The sequence below is a fragment of the Erythrolamprus reginae genome, chromosome 2, assembly GCF_031021105.1.
Source record: "Erythrolamprus reginae isolate rEryReg1 chromosome 2, rEryReg1.hap1, whole genome shotgun sequence".
Taxonomy (NCBI): domain Eukaryota; kingdom Metazoa; phylum Chordata; class Lepidosauria; order Squamata; family Dipsadidae; genus Erythrolamprus; species Erythrolamprus reginae.
In genome coordinates, this window is record NC_091951.1 from 44,678,595 (window position 1) to 44,699,261 (window position 20,667).

General features: G+C 42.6%; 1 protein-coding gene and 1 long non-coding RNA gene across 2 annotated transcripts in view; one reads left to right on the plus strand and one right to left on the minus strand.

Moving 5' to 3' along the window:
• The first annotated feature begins 1,279 nt into the window (after positions 1-1,279).
• LOC139158403 (uncharacterized) lies at positions 1,280-19,060 on the plus strand. Its single transcript, XR_011557685.1, has 4 exons — positions 1,280-1,329; positions 14,946-15,027; positions 16,934-16,968; positions 19,029-19,060. It is a non-coding gene; the product is annotated as an uncharacterized lncRNA (long non-coding RNA).
• IHO1 (interactor of HORMAD1 1) overlaps positions 11,957-20,667 on the minus strand; it is a 33,266-nt gene continuing 24,555 nt past the window's right edge. Inside the window, exons 9-10 of the mRNA XM_070735710.1 lie at positions 17,293-17,396; positions 11,957-13,518 (exon numbers count right to left, since the gene is read on the minus strand). Of these exons, the coding sequence (XP_070591811.1) occupies positions 12,418-13,518; positions 17,293-17,396 (1,205 nt within the window). The 3' untranslated portion in view covers positions 11,957-12,417. The remainder of the gene's footprint in view (positions 13,519-17,292; positions 17,397-20,667) is intronic.

The window sequence follows — 20,667 nt, forward strand, 5'->3', positions numbered from 1 at the left end:
AGGAGGAGAAGGGTAGAAGGAGGAAGAGGAGGAGAAGAAGGGAAAGGGTAAACGGAGGAAGAGGAAAAGGAGGAGAAGGAGGGTAGAAGGAGGAAGAGGAGGAGGAGAAGGGAAAGGGTAAACGGAGGAAGAGGAAAAGGAGGAGAAGGAGGGTAGAAGGAGGAAGAGGAGGAGGAGAAGGGTAGAAGGAGGAAGAGGAGGAGGAGAAGGGTAGAAGGAGGAGGAGAGGGGGAAGGGGAGAAAAGGGGAAGGGTAGAAGGGTAAGGAGGAAAAGGAGGGGAGAAGGAGGAGAAGGAGGAGAGTAGAAGGAGGAAGAGGAAAAGGAGGAGGAGGGGAGGATGAGACAGAGGAGGAGAGGGTAGAACGAGGCAGAGGAGGAGAAGGAAAAGGTAGAAGGAGGAAGAGGAAAAGGAGGAGAAGGAGGGGAGGATGAGACAGAGGAGGAGGAGGGTAGAAGGTGGAAGAGGAGGACGGAGAGGAAGAGGGGAACGGGTAGAAGGAGGAAGAGGAAAAGGAGAAGGAGGGGAGGAAGAGACAGAGGAGGAGAAGGGTAGAAGGAGGAAAAGGAGGAGAAGGGTAGAAGGAGGAAAAGGAGGAGAAGGGTAGAAGGAGGAAAAGAAGGAGAAGGGGAAGGGTAGAAGGAGGAAGAGGAGGATGGGGAGAAAGAGGGGAAGTATAGAAGGAGGAAGAGGAAAAGGAGAAGGAGGGGGAGGAAGAGACAGAGGAGGAGAAGGTAGAAGGAGGAAAAGGAGGAGAAGGGTAGAAGGAGAAAAGGAGGAGAAGGGTAGAAGGAGGAAAGGAGGAGGAAGGTAGAAGGAGAAGGAGGAGGAGGAGGGGAGTTAGAAGGAGGAAGAGGAGAGAGGGGAGGAGCGACGGGGAGAAGAGAAGGAAGAGAAAGAGGAAAGGGAGAGAGGAGAGAAGGAGAGATGGCAGAAGGGAGGAGATGAGAGGGAGGAAGAGAAAGAGGGAAGGGTAGAAGGAGAAGAAGGAAGAGAAGGAGAGAAGGAGGAAGAGGAGGGAGAAGGGAGGAGGAAGAGAAAAAGGGAAAGCGTGAAGGAGGAAGAGAACAGGGAGGAAGAGGGGAGAGGTAGAAGGAGGAAGAGGAGGGGAGAAGAGGAGGAGGAGGAAGTAGAGGAGGGAAAGGGGAGGAGGAGATTAAATCTGCATAAAACCCAGGACCACCATGTTTATTCGTCATTGCCACAAAGAAACTAGAGCCAATTTTCAATCCCATCAGTACTGTAACACATTCGTATAATCAGATATATTCCAATTCAGAAGGCCAATCACCTGCCTGCCACAACACGCTACCTGTCCTGATCTCTACAGGTAAACAAGGGAAAGGAAAATACGTAACAGGTGTTCAGGTGGTTGGGGGGGGGAAATCCCAAAATAATTTTCTAAGTCGAGATGGTGCAGAATATTGTGGAGCAGATGTGTGCGAGGCCTGTGATTAAAATGTGCGGGAGGGGGGGGGGTGGGAAATATTACTCCAGAGCATGGAGCACGGAGCCAAGTAGAGGATGCTAATAAGGTCACACTGCCCTTTTGAACAGATGCAATACTAATATACATGGACGCAATTCAAGATGTATCCCGAATTTCTGTTCAATGCTGAAGCTTATCTACCAACAAGCATTTTGTCTTTGGGTTCCCAGAGATAGTGGCTTGTTTGTGGGAGCAGCATGCTAACAGAAGCCCTGTTTTCAGGAGATTTATATGGTTTAGCAGCAAGGTATTTCTAGGCCTACCTGCAGATCTTTGTCCATTCTTATTTATGTTCTGAATTCTTTTATAACTATATTTATTTATTTATTTATCTGTCTATCTTACCTACCTACCTACCTACCTATCAATATCTATCTATCTATCAATCAATAAATCTCTATCTATCTATCAATATCTATCTATCTATCAATATCTATCTATCAATATATCTTCCTCTCTCACACTCTCTTCCTCCCTCTCTCATCTCTTTCTTTCCTTCTCTTTCTTTATCTCTCCCCCTCTTGCTGGCGGGCGGGTGGGCGGGGCGAGCGGGGGCATCAGCGAGGAGCTGGGCTTTCCCCTTTGCGTGGGTGGCGGGGAAACCCCGGTTTTCGTCTGCTCGCTGCTGCTGCGGCCGCCCAGCAGCTGATCTGCGCGGCGGCGGCAGCGAGGAGCCGAATCGGGCTTTCCCCTTTGCGTGGGCGGCGGGGAAACCCCGGTCTTCGTCTGCTCGCTGCTGCTGCCGCCAAGCAGATCAGCTGCTGGGCGGCCGCAGCAGCAGCGAGCAGACAAAGACCGGGGTTTCCCCGCCGCCCACACAAACTCCACCATCTGCGCATGCACGGCCATGGAAAAAGGGCGCGCATGCGCAGATGGTGTTTTTACTTCCGCAACCCTACATCGCGAAAAATCGATTATCGCGAGGGGTCTTGGAACAGAACTCTCGCGATAATCGAGGGATCACTGTATATCTATACATCTATCTATCTCTATATATGTATATGTATATGTATATCTATCTATCTATTTATTATTTGGACTGATATGCCTCCCCTCTCCAAAGACTCGGGGCAGCCTACAACATATAAAAGAACAATAGAATACATCCTAAATCCAAATTTAAAATTAATCCAACTAATCTGAAACCCCAAATCCTTAAAAACCAATCACTCCCATTTCAGACAGTCAGACATATACTCCATTAATTGGCCAGGGGGCAATTTATTTATTTATTGGATTTTTATCCCACCCCTCTCGGGGTGGCTAATGTCTAATGGCCCCAGGCCTGTCGGCACAGATGAGACTTCAGACTGCTGCGGAAGGCGAGGAAACAGGGCCGGAAAAGGCGGGGAGAAGCCTCCGTGGAGCCTCTCTACGAATCTCCGTGGAGGAAACAGGGCCTCCATCCTCCCTGTGGTTTCCCCAGTCATACACATTATTTGCTTTTATATTGATTCCTATGGGAAAAATTGCTTCTTCTTACAAACTTTTCTACTTAAGAACCTGGTCACGGAACAAATTAAGTTCGTAAGTAGAGGTACCACTGTAATCAAACAGACATCCACTTCTCCATTTTCTCCACTAGAGGGAGCAGGCTGCAATGCAATAATAGATGTCCCAAACTAGTTTCCTGCTGTAGGTATAAGCACAAGCAATGAGAAAAGGAGACACAGCCATTTTCCGTGCAGTATGGAGAACTGGGCTCTGAATGAAATGTCAAGGTCTCAGCCACATCAAATCTTCTGTTGAATTGCTACTTATGGAAGTCAAATGATACCGGTAGGCTTGACAGCTCGGATCAGCAAGGAGAGTCCCTGCTGTCTTCAAACTCACCCCCACGGATCTGACATCTACAACTCCAATTGGAAACATCTTTCTTGGAGAGTTTGAAGGAGCAAATAATAATAATGTGACTCAATCAAAGGCAGGTCCTCATATTTCTATGGTAACTGGCAGAGGATGAGTCAGTTGTTTTAAAATTTCATGGACGTATTATAAAGTGGCTTTATCCATGAAATGATATGAAAGGAAGACAAGCAGGAATAATTTGGACACAGGCCGAGCATTAAATTTTTTTTTAATTTTAAAAACATTTTTATTGATTTATATACATTTAAAAAAGACACACAAACAAAACACTGGACAAAACAAAATGAGACAAAACAATTACATATATACACATATCCCTGGTTGTTCTGTGGTGAATGAATAATTCTTACTTCTTTACTGTTTTAATATAATTCTAAAGACTTTTCACATTTATATCATATTCTACATTATATATATTGTATAGCATAATATAACATTATATGTAAATACTTATCTTTGTTGTAATATTAGTATTTTGTTAAATTTATACAAATTAATCCTTAATGTGTTTATTTTGTTTTCTTTTTTCAAGTTAATCATACAGTAGGGTTCCAAGTTTTGTAATATTCTTGTTAAATCTATGCAAGAAAGAGACTTTGTAGGCTGGAAACCATTCAACGGTTTATTAATTGCAATACAGTTAAGGCAAATGGTTACTGGAACAAGTAATACAACAACAACAAGATGGCCGTGCCTGGCAGCTATTTATAGCCCAGCTGCCAGGCTGAGGCAACCAATCCTGATTCTGTATTTTCCCGCCCAAGGAATAGGGGTGGGTACCCATAGCAAACTGTCCTCTAGACCAGTGTTTCCCAACCTTGGCATCTTGAAGAGATCTGGACTTCAACTCCCAGAATTCCCCAGCCAGCATTTGCTGGCTGGGGAATTCTGGGAGTTGAAGTCCAGATCTTTTCAAGATGCCAAGGTTGGGAAACACTGCTCTAGACACAACAATTCTGAATCTTCCTTTTCTTTCAATTCTAATGCCATCTCTCTTGAGATAGGATCCCAATGAGGGTCTTTCTTATTTAGCTCAGGAATAACAGAATAACAGAGTTGAAAGGGACCTTGGAGATCTTCTAGCCCAACCCACTGCTCAGGCAGGAAAACTGAGGATACCAAAATCTGAGTGGAGACTGAGAGCCCAGGAAAAGTGCCAGAATAACACAATAACACTTAGACTGGACCCTATAACAATGATGGCGAGTTGCACGCAGAGCCATATTGGTGGATATGCAAGCTCAGGTTGCCAGCTGGTTTTTGGGCCTTCTGGGCCCCTGAGGCTGTTTCCAGCCTCCGGAGCAGGTGGGGAAGGCCCGTATTTTTCCTTTCTAGGAGCCTGGAAAGGGCAAAAATGACCTTCCCCACCCACCCGGAGGTTCTCCGGAGGCCGGACTGCCTGTTTGTCAACTTCAACCAGTTTTTTAGTCCGATTTTTTTCCGCTCTCCCCAGGCTTCAGAGCCTTTCTAGGAGCCTGGAGATAATGAAAACAACCCTCCCCACTCCATGGAGGCCCTCTGGAGGCCAGAAACAGCCTGTTTGGAAGTTGGCAAATGGGTCATTTTCTTCCTCCGGGGGCCTTCCGAGGGGGTGGGAAAGGCCATTTTTGTCCTCCCCAGGCTCCTAGAAAGGCTTCAGTCTCTGGAGAGTGCAAAAAATGGGTGCACCATCGCACGCGCAGAAGCCAAAAACAAGATGGCAGCACCATTAGAGCCGGTTCGGCGAACGTGAGGAAATTCCTGCTACCAGTCCTTGTTGTGGTTAGCTCTGGCCCAGCTCCTGCCCCAAGGACTGTGGATGTGGGGGAGACATCCACATGCCGCAGGCCTCTTTTGCTCCCAGTGGAATCAGAACCAATCCAAACCGAGAACAACCCACCTCTGAGGAGACCTTTAACATTTCGGATAAAGATTATCCAATCTCTTCTTTAAAACTCTAGTGTTGGATCATCCAAAATGTATTGAGGCAAGCCATTCCACTAATTAATCAAGAATTGTCTCCTTATTTATAGGTTAATTTAATTTAATATAATTTGCCTCTCTCCTTGTTCAGCTTCCACCCAGTGCTTTGGAGAATAGATTGATTCCTTCTTCTTTGTGGCAACCCGAGATATTGGAACACTGCTATCATGTCTCCCCTGGTCCTTCTTTTCATTAAACTACCCATGCCCAGTTCCTGCAACTGTTCTTCATTAGGCAAAGAGAGGAAAAGGGGTTTGAAAAGACAGGGAGAAAAAAGAGTGAAGCAGCCACTGTGTTATTTACTACATATATTTGCTCCCACACGTTCCTATCCTAAGGGCTGTATTTATACTCCACTAAGAATCAAGAGCAGGATGGTTTGACTATTTGGATGGCCTATCTGGCAACTTCTTGGAGGCATCTAGCTGACCATTGAGGAAAAGCCAATACTAATCAAGACACAAGCTTTGACATGGCCCAATGGGCTCTTCTTATGCTCTAGTAATAATTTCATAAGACCTCAGGATTTAATGGAGATGTGCACAGGACGGCTGTCACATCGGGGCTATTATCAACTTCACATTCGACCCTCCAGATTTTCTTAATCATTTGTACCACTGTCATTTCCCAAGGATTGTGGACTCGCCAGGAGATGTTGACGCATTGATTGAAAATGTCAGCTTGTCATGTTCGCCAAATGAAACATGAACACCACAGAATTACAAAAGGAAAAAAACCGAAGGGATCTGGTCCTATAAATATCAAGGCTAAGATGAGTAACTTTTTTTTTCTTGGCTTCATCTTCCCAGGGACTAAAATAAATTAAACTCAGACGAAATAGTAGCAGTCTCTGCACTGTATGTCCAATCTATCTCATCCCGATTCTTCCACTTGTAATTAAATGCAAGCAGCTGTTATCACAATACCTGCCGGACAGAGAAAATGAGTATGACTGCTGTCTGTCTGTCTACATGCACCTATATGTATACAGTGGTACCTCTACCTAAGAAAGCCTCTACTTATGAACTTTTCTAGGTAAGAACCGAGTGTTCAAGATTTTTTTGCCTCTTCTCAAGAAACATTTTACACTTATAAACCTGAACCTTCAAAACTGTAACCAGAAAAGGCAGGGAGAAGCCTCTGTGGGGCCTCTCTAGGAATCTCCTGGGAGGAAACGGGGCCAGAAAAGGCGGGGAGAAGCCTCTGTGGGGCCACTCTAGGAATCTCCAGGAAGGAAACGGGGCCGGAAAAGGCGGGGAGAAGCCTCTGTGGGGCCTCTCTAGGAATCTCCTGGGAGGAAATGGGGCTGGAAAAGGCGAGGCGAAGCCTCTGTGAGGCCTCTCTTAGAATCTCTTGGGAGGAAATGGGGTCGGAATAGGCGGGGAGAAGCCTCTGTGGGGCCTCTCTAGGAATCTCTTGGGAGGAAATGGGGTTGGAAAAGGTGGGGGGGAAGCCTCTGTGGGGCCTCTCTAGGAAACTCCTGGGAGGAAACAGGGCCTCCATCCTCCCTGTGGTTTCCCCAATCACACACATTAATTGCTAATATAATCTGCCTAATGATCTGCTGGATGGAGGTGAATAGGTGGTTATGTGACTGGGTGGGCATGGCCACCTCAATGTTACTCACATCATGGGGCACCTAAATCAAGAGGCCTGTACAGTGATCTCTCGGTTAGCGCGGGGGTTACGTTCCAAGACCTCCCGCGCTAACCGATTTCCGCGTTATACTGGATGCGGAAGTAAAAACCACCATCTGCGCATGTGCGCCATTTTTTTCATGGCCGCACATGCGCAGATGGTGGAGTTTGCGTGTGGGCGGCGGGGAAGACCAAGGGAAGATTCCTTCAGCCGCCCAACAGCTGATCTGCTCCGCAGCGCGGAAGCAGCGAGGAGCCGAAGATGGGGTAAAGGCAAAGGGGAAACCCCATCTTCGGCTCCTCGCTGCTGCCGCGCTGCGGAGCGGATCAGGTGTTGGGCGGCTGAAGGAATCTTCCCTTGGTCTTCCCCGCCGCCCAGGCAAAGGGGAAACTCCAAGATCGCTTGCCGCTTTGCAGCTTGGAGCCTTGCTTCGCCTCCTTCGCTGCAATAGGCAAGCGGCAAGCGATCTTGAGAAAGAGAGAGAAAGGAGGGCGACTTGCCAGTCCACGCCCCCCTGGATGAACAGCCTCGCATGGCCCCAGCGCCGGGCTCCGCTGTTGCCTCCGCCCCCATTCGGCTCTGCAGCTGAGAGGCCTTCCCGGCAGAGCCCTCCCCAACAGCTCCCGCCGCCAGCGCAAAAAAGAAAAGAAAAAAAAATCCCCAAAAGAGGCAGGCACAAAGCGGGGGCACAAGGGGAGCTGCCCGGCAGAGGTTGCTTTTTTTCTTCTCGTGGGCAAGTGGAGGGGGGGAGAGAGAAGGGAGGAAGAGAGTGTGAGAGAGGAAGAGAGAGAGAAATGATAGAAAAAAGGGGAGAAAAAAGAGAAATGAGAAAATGATTGAAGCATAGTGACAGGAAAGAAAGAGAAAGAGACAGAGAAGTGACTCTTGGTGATGACGTATGATGTCATCGGGTGGGAAAAACCGTGGTATAGCAAAAAAAACGCGGACTTATTTTTTAATTAATATTTTTTGAAAAACCGCGTTGCAGCGTTTCGCGCTAATCGAGAACGCGTAAATCGAGGGACCACTGTATATAATTCTTGAGTGAACCACCTCCTCCTTATTATATTTACAGTTATTATAATTTAGTCCACATCTGACTGCCCTTGAAGACTATTCAGAAGCTATCATTGATTGATTAGTTAAGGGCATCTTTATAATTCACTTAGTTAAAATGATGGTTGTATTTCCAGATACAACTTTAAAAGCCGTCAAGCTGTTTTTTTTCAGAAGCGTTTGAACTTTGATAAATAATGAGCTTCCATCTTGTGGCAGGCTGCTGTTGGGTTTACTGGGAAAGATACTCCTCAGTGTGATGAATGTGAAGGTTATGAATATTATTTGCTGTGTATTATGAAATATTTATTGCTTTAATCTTTCTTGTTTGCTTTTTTGAAGTAGAAGTGCCTTGCAGTCGTTAAATAAATATTGATACTATCCAATGAAGCAATGAAAGTAAAATTTGCCTGTTGTATCTTCCTGATAGCCATGACTCAGGCTCAGCTGGTTTTTTTGGGCCAGTCACAATTTTCCATAGATGCATATCTAGCTAAAAGCTACCCTGTTGTGATGCTGTTATTGATTTAAAGTTGATACACCTGCCATTTGTAAATCCAAACTGATCCCCAGGCTGCTATGAATGCCTGCTGAGCGGAAGCACATTAATGGGATTCTGAGATCCATGGAAATGTGAATTTCAATTAAGGAGCAATTTTCCTTCTGTCTGGGATATCTACTACTGGCTTGGGGACTTGGAGAATTGTTTGGGAAATGTAAATTAACTCCTGCTAAAACAATTATCTTCTACTCCCGACTCTCTTAATTTTTCTCTCAATTTTCTCGATGACTTTGATCTGTAATCTTGTGGGAATTCTGTCAACATTCTGGCCAGGGGCACTTGGCCAAAAGAGTTGCAATTCTGTCCTCAGATTTTCTGATTTCAGAATTGAAATGAAATACAGTGGTACCTCTACTTACAAACTTAATTCGTTCTGTGACCGGGTTCTTAAGTAGAAAAGTTTGTAAGAAGAAGCAATGTTTTACATAGGACCCAGGGGAAGAGCCTTCTCTATGGCGGCCCCGGCCCTTTGGAACCAACTCCCCCCAGATATTAGAATTGCCCCACCCTCCTTGCCTTTCGTAAGCTTCTTAAAACCCACCTCTGCCGTCAGGCATGGGGGAACTGAGATATTCTTTCCCCCTAGGCCTTACAATTTATGCATGGTATGTTTGTTTGTATGTATGTTTGGTTTTATAATAAGGGGTTTTTTAGTTGTTTAGTATTGGATTGCTACATGCTGTTTTTTGTCAATGTTATTAGCCGCCCCGAGTCTGTGGAGAGGGGTGGCATACAAATCCAATAAATAGATAGATAGATAGATAGATAGATAGATAGATAGATAGATAGATAGATAGATAGATAGATAGATAGATAGATAATGTGTGCGATTGGGGAAACCACAAGGAGGGTGGAGGCCCTGTTTCCTCCCAGGAGATTCCTAGAGGCCCCACGGAGAAATCTCCTGGGAGGAAATAGGGCCGAAAAAGGCATGGAGAAGCCTCTGTGGGGCCTCTCTAGGAATCTCCTGGGAGGAAACAGGGCCAGAAAAGGCAGGGAGAAGCCGGTGTATAAGACACACCTGTTTTTTGACGCACCTTTTTGAGGTAAAAAGGTGTGCCTTATACACCGAAAAATACGGTATGTCTGTTATCTAATACATGCCTGATGAAATAAATAATAAATAAATGTTAAACACACTCCCTTCTGCTGAAGAGCACATAAGCTATTTGAGGGGAGGGAATTTATTTATTTATTTATTTATTTATTATTTAGATTTGTATGCCGCCCCTCTCCGCGAACTCGGGGCGGCTCACAACAAAAAATATAAACAATCGTACAAATCCAAATAAATTCAATAAATTTAAGTATTTAAAATAGTTTTAAAAAGAACCCCACTATATTAACAAGCACACACACAAACATACCATACATAAATTGTACGTGGCCGGGGGAGGTGTTTCAGTTCCCCCATGCCTGACGACAAAGGTGGAGCTTTGCTATGGAAAGCTTTGAACAGATAACACCCCTTTTTGATGTCTGGAGAGCTAGCAACACACAGGCCCATTCCCCCTCCTTCTCTCCCTGTCATTGGTTGGAAAGATGTCTTTGTGACATGCAGGTAACTGTTCCCTTAAGGACAAGTGAGATGGCTCCCGAGAGGGAGAATGGCAGGGAGGGAATGCCTACAGTAAGGCCTCAGGTGTTCAGTAGAAACAGGGCAGACTCCCCTCCTAAGTGATCTTCAGAAGACTTTGCCACAGTTTGAACGCTTGGTGTAGCTTCTTGCGGCAGAAATGAGGTGGGGGAAAGCCATGTCTGAAGCACAGTGTCAAGCCCGGTGCAGATGTTGGTGATAAATTAACAGCTTGCCACACTATCTACAGAAGGCCTGGTGTTTATGCGAACCTGGGAGGGGGGATTTACATGAGGGAAGAGATGTAGCCACAAAGCATTCTTTTGAGTGGTTCAAGGACATCCTATGCCCACCCGCCTGGCTGGAAGCGGAAGGAGGACTGGCCATGCTGGCACAAACTGAGCGGGCAACGTGACAAGTTTGTGGATGGGGGACAAGGGATGTGAACTTTCAACTGGGTAGGAAAACTCAGATTCAGGCATCTCTGTGTAGGTGCCAGGATGGCTCCCAAAATAAATTGGAGCTTTGAGGAGTACTTTGACTTGGACTCTGATTTAGTCTGGATGCTGCCTGGAACCTTGTCACACAGGAATTATGGTAGAGATAGTCTTCACAGAGCACTGGGGTTATTTTGGCAGTATACGTTTTGTAAGCCGCCCTGAGTCTACGGAGAAGGGCGGCCTAGAAATTCATTCAATCAATCATCAATCAATCAATCAATCAATCAATAAGATGCACTTTCCCCTCCCCAAAAAAGTGGGTGGAAATGTCTGTGCATCTTATTTAGCAAATATTGCAGAGGGGAGGGAGGCATTTGCCACGCTGTCTCCGGGGAGTGGGCCAAGCAGCTGATTAGCGATAGGATTGGCCTCCCGGAATACTGCCGATCAAGTATTCTAGGTAGTGATGATCAGCAGCAATTCGCGCCTAGAATAGCTGATTGGCGGTATTCCAGGAGGTGATCCAACCACCAATCAGCTGCTTGGCAGGGAAGGCTCCAGCATTCCCCGGCAGCAGCAGCAGCTCAGCTGTTGATTGGTGGTGGGCTCAATGAGGTGGAGCCTTGACGAGCCATGCGCTGGGCCTGCGATAACGTGCTGAAGCTGACCAGTCTGTTTGTTGCAAGGGAGCTAGCCACATAAATACCGGATGGATGCCGGGAGGCAAAAGCAATCCCCCTCCCCCGTTCCTTCTCTAAAGACAATGTGCGTCTTATGGTCCTGTGCATCTTATAATGCAAAAAATACAGTATGTCGAGAGGTGGATTGCCATTATTGCTGATACTGGTGTGCTGCGCGCACAGCTCCAATTGTCTTATGTGCGCGCATGTCCCCAGCATGTTTTTGCTCCTGTGCATGCGCAGGAAGCAAAAACGTGTTGAAATCTTGTGAGGGGACGCAAGCACGCATGAAATTGTGGCGATTTTTTGCTTGCGCGCCTGCGCAGAAGAAAAATCTACAAAAAATTGAAGGAAAAAGATGGCGGAGTCCATAGGACTGGCATCAGAGCAGCCACACGCAAATTGTGCAATCTGGTGGCCACTACCAGTGCTCAGTCCGCTACTGTACCGGTAGCAATCCACTATTGGGTATATGCCAACAAATAGCTTGTGGAACAATTTTATAGCGAGACAAGTAGAGTGTTTAGATAAGTCCCAAATCCCCTTAATCAAATAACGTATCAAGTTACGTGGCACCTACTTCTTTGAGCTGATTTCCTTATAGAGTCACAAAAAAAAAGAAAAAAGAGAGAGAGTATTCAGCATATCAACAAAACCAGTTGCAAGAATCTTCCCAGTCTCAGAATTGGCCAGAATCTATAGAATATTTATTGTACAAGTTTAATAAACACGTTTATCAAGTAGATACAAATCAAACAAACATTCTTATGCTCACAACCATACTATTAAGTTCAGAATATCCTTATATGGGGCATTATGTATATAACAGCAGTGGGGGAAATTTACATTTTTGGGGAAGAGACAAAAATGAAAGAGGTACAGACATATCAAAGAAAACAACTTTAGTCACAATACGTCTTTTCCCAACTCCAGAACTGCAGAGGAATTAAATGATAAATGCTACATTTCTCTACTTTACGATAGTATTTCTCAAAATGTTACAACACAAAACAACTCTTTGGTGATGGTGGGAGTGGTAGATCCAGGAGGATGCTGGGATTACTATCTGCAATACCCAAACAGGGTTCTTTTTCGGTAACGTTTTGCAAGGAAAGTTCCACAGCGAATGATATATACAAACCCCTTTTAATCAGAATACTCACTGTCAAAAAATAATTGGCAATAGGCTGTGGCATTCTTCTGGACAGGAGTATTGCGATTAGTCAGGGAGTAATTCTCAAAGAGATCTAGCCACTTGATCTGGGTTTGGGGAAAGGAACTTTCTGGAGAGGAGCAGGGCCAGAACAAATGTTTGCCCTTAATGTCAGGCCTCTCGTGGAGATTCGACGTGGGCTGCTGGTTTTCATGGGAAAGGAATAGGAGCTTAGATTTTTTCAGCTTTCTGTCCTGGAGACTGCCTGTCTTTGGCTCACTCAAAACCAGAGGCCTCGCGCTAATGCTACCAGATTCTCTCATTTCCCGACAGGCGTGTTCTGCAATGGACTGTCCTTTTCCCGTCGTTTCCTGTTTTGTATTAGCTCTGGAATATTTCAAACCGTTTCCTTTCCTGGAGGTGTATATTCTTTTCCTCTGGCTAGGTAACTGTGGCTTGCCCTGTTTAACTCTGTTTCCTTTACTTTTGTTATTCATTTTGCCTGGGGTCAGTTCTTCGCTTTTCCCATCGCCTGCAACGAACCTGCTGTCCCTTTCAGGATGGTTTATCTGTGCACGTTTTGTAGAACTGTAGCCTTTTGCTTGGTTGTTTCTCTGGATCACTTTCCTCACCGGAGTCGCTTCGTTTGGCTCTTGACTGAGGACCCGTTTACTCTCTTGGCTTTTTGCAAGAAGACTTGCACTGCAGCAACAAAGCGTTTTGTCGGTATTGGGGCCTCTGGCTGGAATATGGTTCTTCTGCCGCACGTGAAAATATCCTTTGCTTTCTGAGGCAGCCTTAATAGAGATGTCTTTGTTTTCAGGAGAGATGTTTAAAACCTTAACGTGGCAACTATAAGATAATTGGTTCAGCAGCATATCTGGAGCAGTCTGAGAGGCGCTGTCCTTGAGATGATGAGCTTCTCTGGGTGCGGAAATGAATGCTTGTAAGTCGTTCAGGATTTTGGAAAGCTTCGTGTGGTCCAATTGTTCACAGATCTTCAAGTGTTGTTGGTTCTGCTGGACTGTAAATTGCTCCAGATTGTCTTTCAGTAATTGAAGGCTAGACTTCAGGTCTGAGATTTCTGTGTCTTTCTGTGGAAAGTGGTCATAACAGCAGAGACATCAGTTAAGAGGGGTTTAAAAATGCTTCCATTCCAAATACAATACTGCATATAATTTCTTGAACTTTTCTCTCCACTGAAGGGCATTTCACACATTGTATTTTCCTTATAATGCGTGAGGGAAGTAGGTACGTTTCTTTATTTTATATAGGCCAGACATATAGTTTATTGTCACGATTTGATGCCAAACATGAAATACTTTCAAAAATACATGAACTGTAACTAACATTTCTGCAGCGTTCACTACCCTGTTTCCCTGTAAATAAGACAGCGTCTTATATTAATTTTCTTATTTTTTTTCCCAATGAAGAATAATTCACATTTATTGCTGAACAAAAAAAAAAAGAACATTTATTATATATTGTACAGTAGTTGTCATTACAAACCAGCATAACTAGACAAACAGTGAATCCTATCGAGAATTTCTTACTACTACTGTACCATTATTTCCATCTACAACAATTATACTTTCTTCAAATATATGTTGTATATGTTCTGTTTGGGAATGCTGCGAAACTAAACGTCTCCTACGTCTTACTTTCGGTGGTGACTTATTTTTGGGGAAACAGGGTACATCATGAAACAGACAAGTGATTTCTTACTTTGAGTATCATAAAAGACAACCCCCTCCAACTCGGGATTTTATCAAGTTTGAATTAAATCCAGTATCCTATGGAGGACCGTAACTTGTACAAAGTACCATGTCAACTCACAAAGCATCCCTGGCCTGCTCTAGAGTTGCCATAGGCAAGGGGAATGGGAAAACGAACTGTGCTGTTGCAGCAAGGCAGCATATCAGTTAAAACAAAAGCACATTCCAGCCATATCTTTGTCAAGGCCATCTTCTCGGTTACTCACAGTGGCCTGAGGGGAGTGAGCTCTACAACCCCTGAAATTGCTTCAGTTAGAAAATGGGACCGATGCGCATATCCTGAAAACGTCTGCAACTTCGCAGATTTCCCCCATCCCTCCCTTCATCCCCGAACCCCCCTTTACTTACATCCCCCTTATATTTCTTTCTTTTTATCTCTCCCCTTTACCTTAACTCTTTTCTTTCCTTTTGTTTTTTATACATTTATTTCACATATTTACTATTATATATTATCTACATATATTCTATACCTTTTGTTATGCAATGTACTCACGAGTATAACACAACTCTTTAACGATATAGAGAATGTGACCGATGACACACCTTGGGGGAAGGGGGAAAACCGGTCAGAGCCGGAATGTAAATTATGTGGGGTCAGAGTTGGCTTCACTTGGACCCTGCAGACATGAAGCGTCTAATAAATAACTGGATTTCTTTTGAAGCTTGGCTGAGGCTCATGATTGAATTAGGGCAGGGGTCAGCAACTGTAAACACTCACAGACCCATCTGGATCTATTTCTCCTCAGAAAAGAAAACACCGGGAGCCACAAACCCCTTTTGACATCTAAAATGAAGATAACACTCCAGGCTTATTATAATTTATGTTTGGTATGTATGTGCTGTTTGGTTTTTAATTATGATAGGGTTTTTAGTTTTTTAATATTAGATTTGTGCCATTATAATATTGTTTTTATCGTTGTTGTGAGCCTCCCCGAGTCTTTGTAGAGGGGCGGCATACAAATCTAATAAATTATTATTTATTATTATTATTATTATTATTATTATTATTATTATTATTATTATTATATATGGCATACTCAGTAATATCTTAGTCATATCGTTTTTACCTTTATGCCATGTATAAAAAAATTATAGCATGTTGCATTTATGAAATCAATGACCTGCTACAAGAAAACACATTTTTATTTCTGCATGCAACAAAAACATTTTGGACTCCAGGGGGGGGGGGGGGAAGGGGTCAAAAAGCTCAATAAATCACATGCTGGCGGGTGTCACACATTGGCGGTTATGACACATATTTAAGCAATGGGGCCGCAGCAGAAGGATGAAAGAGATATGTGACTCCAGAGCCGCAGGTCACAGACCCCTGAATTAGGGTCTGAACCTTGACACAACAAAGAATAGAACATGTTATCGCTTCTGCTCCACAAACTGCACTCAGTATCAGTTTGCTTCTAGGTTCAATAAAGGTATTAGTTATGTCTTACAAGACAGGTATATGGCCATACATGGCACGGGGCTAGGCTACTTACAGAATTGGCTTCATCCAATTACATTGGCCAATTCCTCCTCATCAGGCAGAGATGATACGTTGCAGACCCTGTCAGTTAAAGAACTCTGACTGGCAGGGTAAGTGACTGGCGGGGTGTAGGAAGAGATTCTTCCCTGCCATTGCCCCCCCCCCCCGTATTCTCCCCCCACCCCAAAGGTGAGGCAGGTCCCCACTCTCCTGGCCTTCTGATAAGGAGTTAAAACATGGCTCTTTGACCTCACATGGGAAACCCATGCAGTTGTGGGGCTGGTTAGTGCCTCCCATCACCTTAATTAACTTTTAACAGAGTTTTATATACTGTATACTTTTATATACTTTGAGGTTTTACTGTACACTACCCAGAGTTCCTCTCTGAAGGAAATGGGTGCTTCAGAAATGAGAAAAAATAAATAAAATTCTTTCCTCTTATATCCCACACTGCCCCAAGGGGTCTGCAATTATTTAAAGCAAAGCTGGACACCTGGAGAGACCCTGTGATTTTATTGTCTTTAATGGGAAGTTATGTAGTTTCCTCTTTTAATTTGCTGTAAGCTGCCTCTAGACAGTTAAATAATCGTAATATTTGTTATAGGTGTCAACTTTTAAAAGCTTTACAACTGAGGAACCTAAAGTATTAAAAATGTAATTCTTCAATGGTATTTTGAAAGCTGACATCCATGAAAAAAGAGATTATGATTTGAGGTCCCTTTGTGACCCTAATAGATTTTCCACACCCTGAGAACCATATTAACCCATATCAGCTTCTTGGCTGTTTTCAAAGTGCTATAGTGCAATTCTAGGGCAAAAGTTTTTTTCTGTTAATGAAAGGGAAAATGTTAGCAGAAAGGATTTCTTTAGAGAGCGTCATCTGTCTTAAAAAAAGTCTCTAATCTAGTTATATAAATTAAGAATTAAATGATTCAACCAGGAAAAGAACATTAATTTGTTACATCATCAGAATGACACAGATATTAATGAACCAAACCTTAGTAAGCTCATAGCTTTCCTGATTTATTTGCAAAGCTATTCTTGTTTTAATTAAATCATATTTTCCCAGCAAACATATGTGGTTTAGCTTCTGAGAAGCAAGACTCCTTTACCGGCAGATTTGGCATTTAAAGCAAGCAATCATACTTCTTTAATGTTAAACAGATAATTACAACAAAGGAAAATTGACCTATTTTCGTCCAATCAAATATATTTCAAGGAATATATCAGGGTTTTTTCCCCCTTTCTCACTAGCTGAACAAAGAATCTACCTACAGAATTAAATAAAGGTAAGAATTTTCCGTTACTATTTGAAGTTATATTCTGTAAAATAATTTGTAATGCATGCAGTGTATGATAATGTGATTTTTTTTTAAATGTTATTTTATTGACAGGCTATCGATGGTAAAGATACAGCTTTTGTAACTTTGGGTTTTGATTTGCAGAAAGAGTATCTAACATCTAAAAAGATTACATGATTATTTCATAACATACGATAAGATAACATTAGGCTATGTCTCTGAAGACACAACTTCATAAGTAGACTATCTCTTCTGAAGAAACAGTGAATCTAAGAGAAATTACAGCTTACTAAAGAACAATTTCACACTTACTTCTTGCATCCTTTTCTCCATTCCCAGTAATACCTGTCCCATTTCATTTTTCTCACCAAGAGCATTCAGTAACAATCCATAATGGGACTGAGAGGTTTCTTGCACTAGACAGAGAAATCGATACAAACCACATTTATTCTGTCACCTGAATACATGAATAAAATGCCATTCCAGTTTGTTCAATGGAACTGGATTTAAATTCTATATTTTAGTGACATAACCACGAGGTTGCCAAAGATTGTGAAGTAGATATAATATTTAACACGGAGGGCTAGAAAATTTACACAATGCTATTTGATTTAACATTAAATTAAATTAAATACTTCAAGAATGATAAATTGTCATTTGAATTTGGTCTGTGAAGTTATTTTTGCTATGATGCTAACCGTTTCAAAATATTAATTTTTATTATTTTATTACTTCTCAGAATCAACATCCAAAATAATTTTATCCCTCAACCAATTCTGCCTTTTCTTTCTTCTATACCCATATTTCTCAATTTCTGTTCTGAAGCCAAAACTCTGAGTAGTTAAAAACCTCAGACACATTTGATGAAGTGGACAAAGATCTACAAAAGCTAATGTGATAATAATTATGTTAATATTGAAAGAGCTCTGAGACTCTTGTGATGGCTTTGCACAATGAAAATAGGCTCATTCCAACCAGTTGGTAGCTTTTGTCCTAAATCCCATTTTTGAATTATACGTACAGAAAACAGGCTATGGTATTTTCCACAAATCTGACTTTAAAGGCATAATTTACTGTGCCTTTCTGTTCTGCTCCACTTCTGAAGCACTGGGAGATTCTAGGATCCACACAGAATCAAAGGAGAATATTTTCTTCGAGTAATATTTTGAAATTTTTCAAGCTGAGGTTCTGGAAAGCCTTCTGTAATGTACTTATAGTACTGTATTTATTTAATAACATATATGGCTGTCCAGTTTATGTTCAGTATTCGGAGAAGGCCGGCATACAAATCTAATTAATAATAATAATAATAATAATTATTATTATTATTATTATTATTATTATTATTATTATTATTATTATTATTATTATTATTTTTATTTTATTTTATTTTATTTTATTTTATTTTATTTTGACTTCTATGCCGCCTGGACTCAGGGCGGCTTACAACAGTATAAAATTACAAATAACAGCAACAATAAAACAATAATAAAAAGAAGTCAAGAAAAAAGAACTAATTTCTAAAATCCTAATTAAAACTAAAGACAATTCAACAACATATGTACTGATCATTCATACCAATTCAGACATATGGACAAGCTAGTCGTTGATTTAGGGTAATCCTGAGCAGCTCACAAAAACAGCAATAAAAACAATATTCCAATGGCAACCCCCTCCCCAAACATTCCTGGCAGCCCCCCAAAACATCTCTCCATACCTCCAAATTAGTTAATGAGCTCATCCATCCTGCAATCCAAAACCTGGAGGAGGAGAGTTCGTCAAAGGGTTAATGATCAAGAGAGATGTCATAGATAACAGTTCGGATTTCCAGCAGGGAGGGGCTGCATTCCAGAGGAACAAGAGACAGTGAAGGCTCGATATTTGGGTTGGAAGGGGAACAAGACAGCTTCTCCCTAGGAGTTCTCAGAGTATATCATTAACAATGCCAGTACTGTGCTTTAATTTGGCAAGATTTCTTTCTATAGGTGAGGAACAATAAAGGAAACCGCTTTGAAGAATCTCAGTGTGTCTTTCTTGGTTTTTTGAAGGCTGACATCAATCTTGCCGAACTAAAGCAAAGCCCTTGAATCATTAAAGATGTACTCCGAGAACTCCTAGCGAGGAGCTGTCTTGACAAAATCTTCCTCCCAATCAAACATTCCTGTCTCTGGCTCCTCTGGAATGCAACCCATCCTTGCTGAGAATCTAGACTATGTTCCACTACAGGGTAATGTCCATAGTCATGGTACAGAGCACTCAATCCAATTTCTTCATCGTTCCACATCTGCTCTAATGACTACGGATAACAGCTGCCATTTGGTACTTGCTTGTTTTCTAAAATCTTGTCTGCTTGTGGATATGGATAATATAGTTGAATGGACATGATAACATACTCAAGTTCCATTGTGTGTCACATTTTAGCTTTCTCAGATCCTAATTTGCCGCATCCAGAAGACAAATGCATTGTCAATACTATATTTACCAAGGGAATAGCTTCAGTTGCAGCTAACTGAAAAGGATAGTTCTGATTTCAGTTGCTAAGTTTGCATTTTCAAATGTGTGGTTCAATTATAATTGGGCAAGACGGACTCCTACTTCTAGTATGGTCTCACCATAGTTCCTCAAGTCACTTAATGAACTGACTATGCTGAGAGAACTGAATAGATGGGATTTGGTTTCGATTTCCCAAGAACTTTTCCAATTTTCTCCCATTTATTCAAATGAAGAGCTGATGAAAATTATTTTAAAATGTATGTTTATTGTTCTGCCGGCGTGTCCCAACCGCCCGTAATTACAGGGTAATTAGTTCCAAACAGACACACACCACACAATAGAAGGAAAACAAAAGGTCTTTATCAAGCAGAAACAACTCCCTTTTTAAATGTCACAGGGATTTTCTGGTACACACAAGGCACAGGTTAAATGCAATCCAATTTCTCACCCAGTAACTGGGAAATTGAGTCCAATTCCAAAGTCCAGAAATTCCACACACAGTCTTGAACAGGGAAACAGCAAACCACGATATTGACAAAACTATGAATCAGATAAACTTGCACGAGGCTAAATCAGCACGCTGCTCTTTTTATCTGTAGCACTAATTACAGCAGCCCCACCCAACCACAGGTGGCCTCACTTATCTCCTGTAATAATCCTTCAGTTGTTCTCTCCTATGCATTACTCTACACATGCGTGGGTCCGTCATAAGTTCTTGTTCAGAATCCAGGGATGATAAGGATGATTGATCTCCTCCTGGGCTGTCTACCAAACTCCCCTCTTCCCTGTCACTCATGCTTTCTTGGTCAGAGGAAACTTCGTCGGCAGATTCTATCGGGAGCAAAATATGGCATGTAGATTTTTCCCCCACCTCCACATTCCTTAGGGCAGGAGCTGGGCCAGAGCTAACCACAACATTTATAATTCCATTAAAGGTTATTAAGAAAATGTGTTTAGGAATTAGCTTGTTTCTAATTTCCTGGCTAAATTCTAGAAATCTAGAACAATCTGAAATGGAAAATTGCCCTTGACAGACAAAGTAGCATTCTTTCTACAAAGTGAGTCTTCCACATGTGTTACAAAACTGGGGAGAATTGCTCAGAGAACAGGCAAGAGAAAACAATGAGAAAAAAAGAAAAGTAAAGGCTTGCCTGTGAATTCAACCTGTGCAATAGGTGAATGTTATTCAATTAT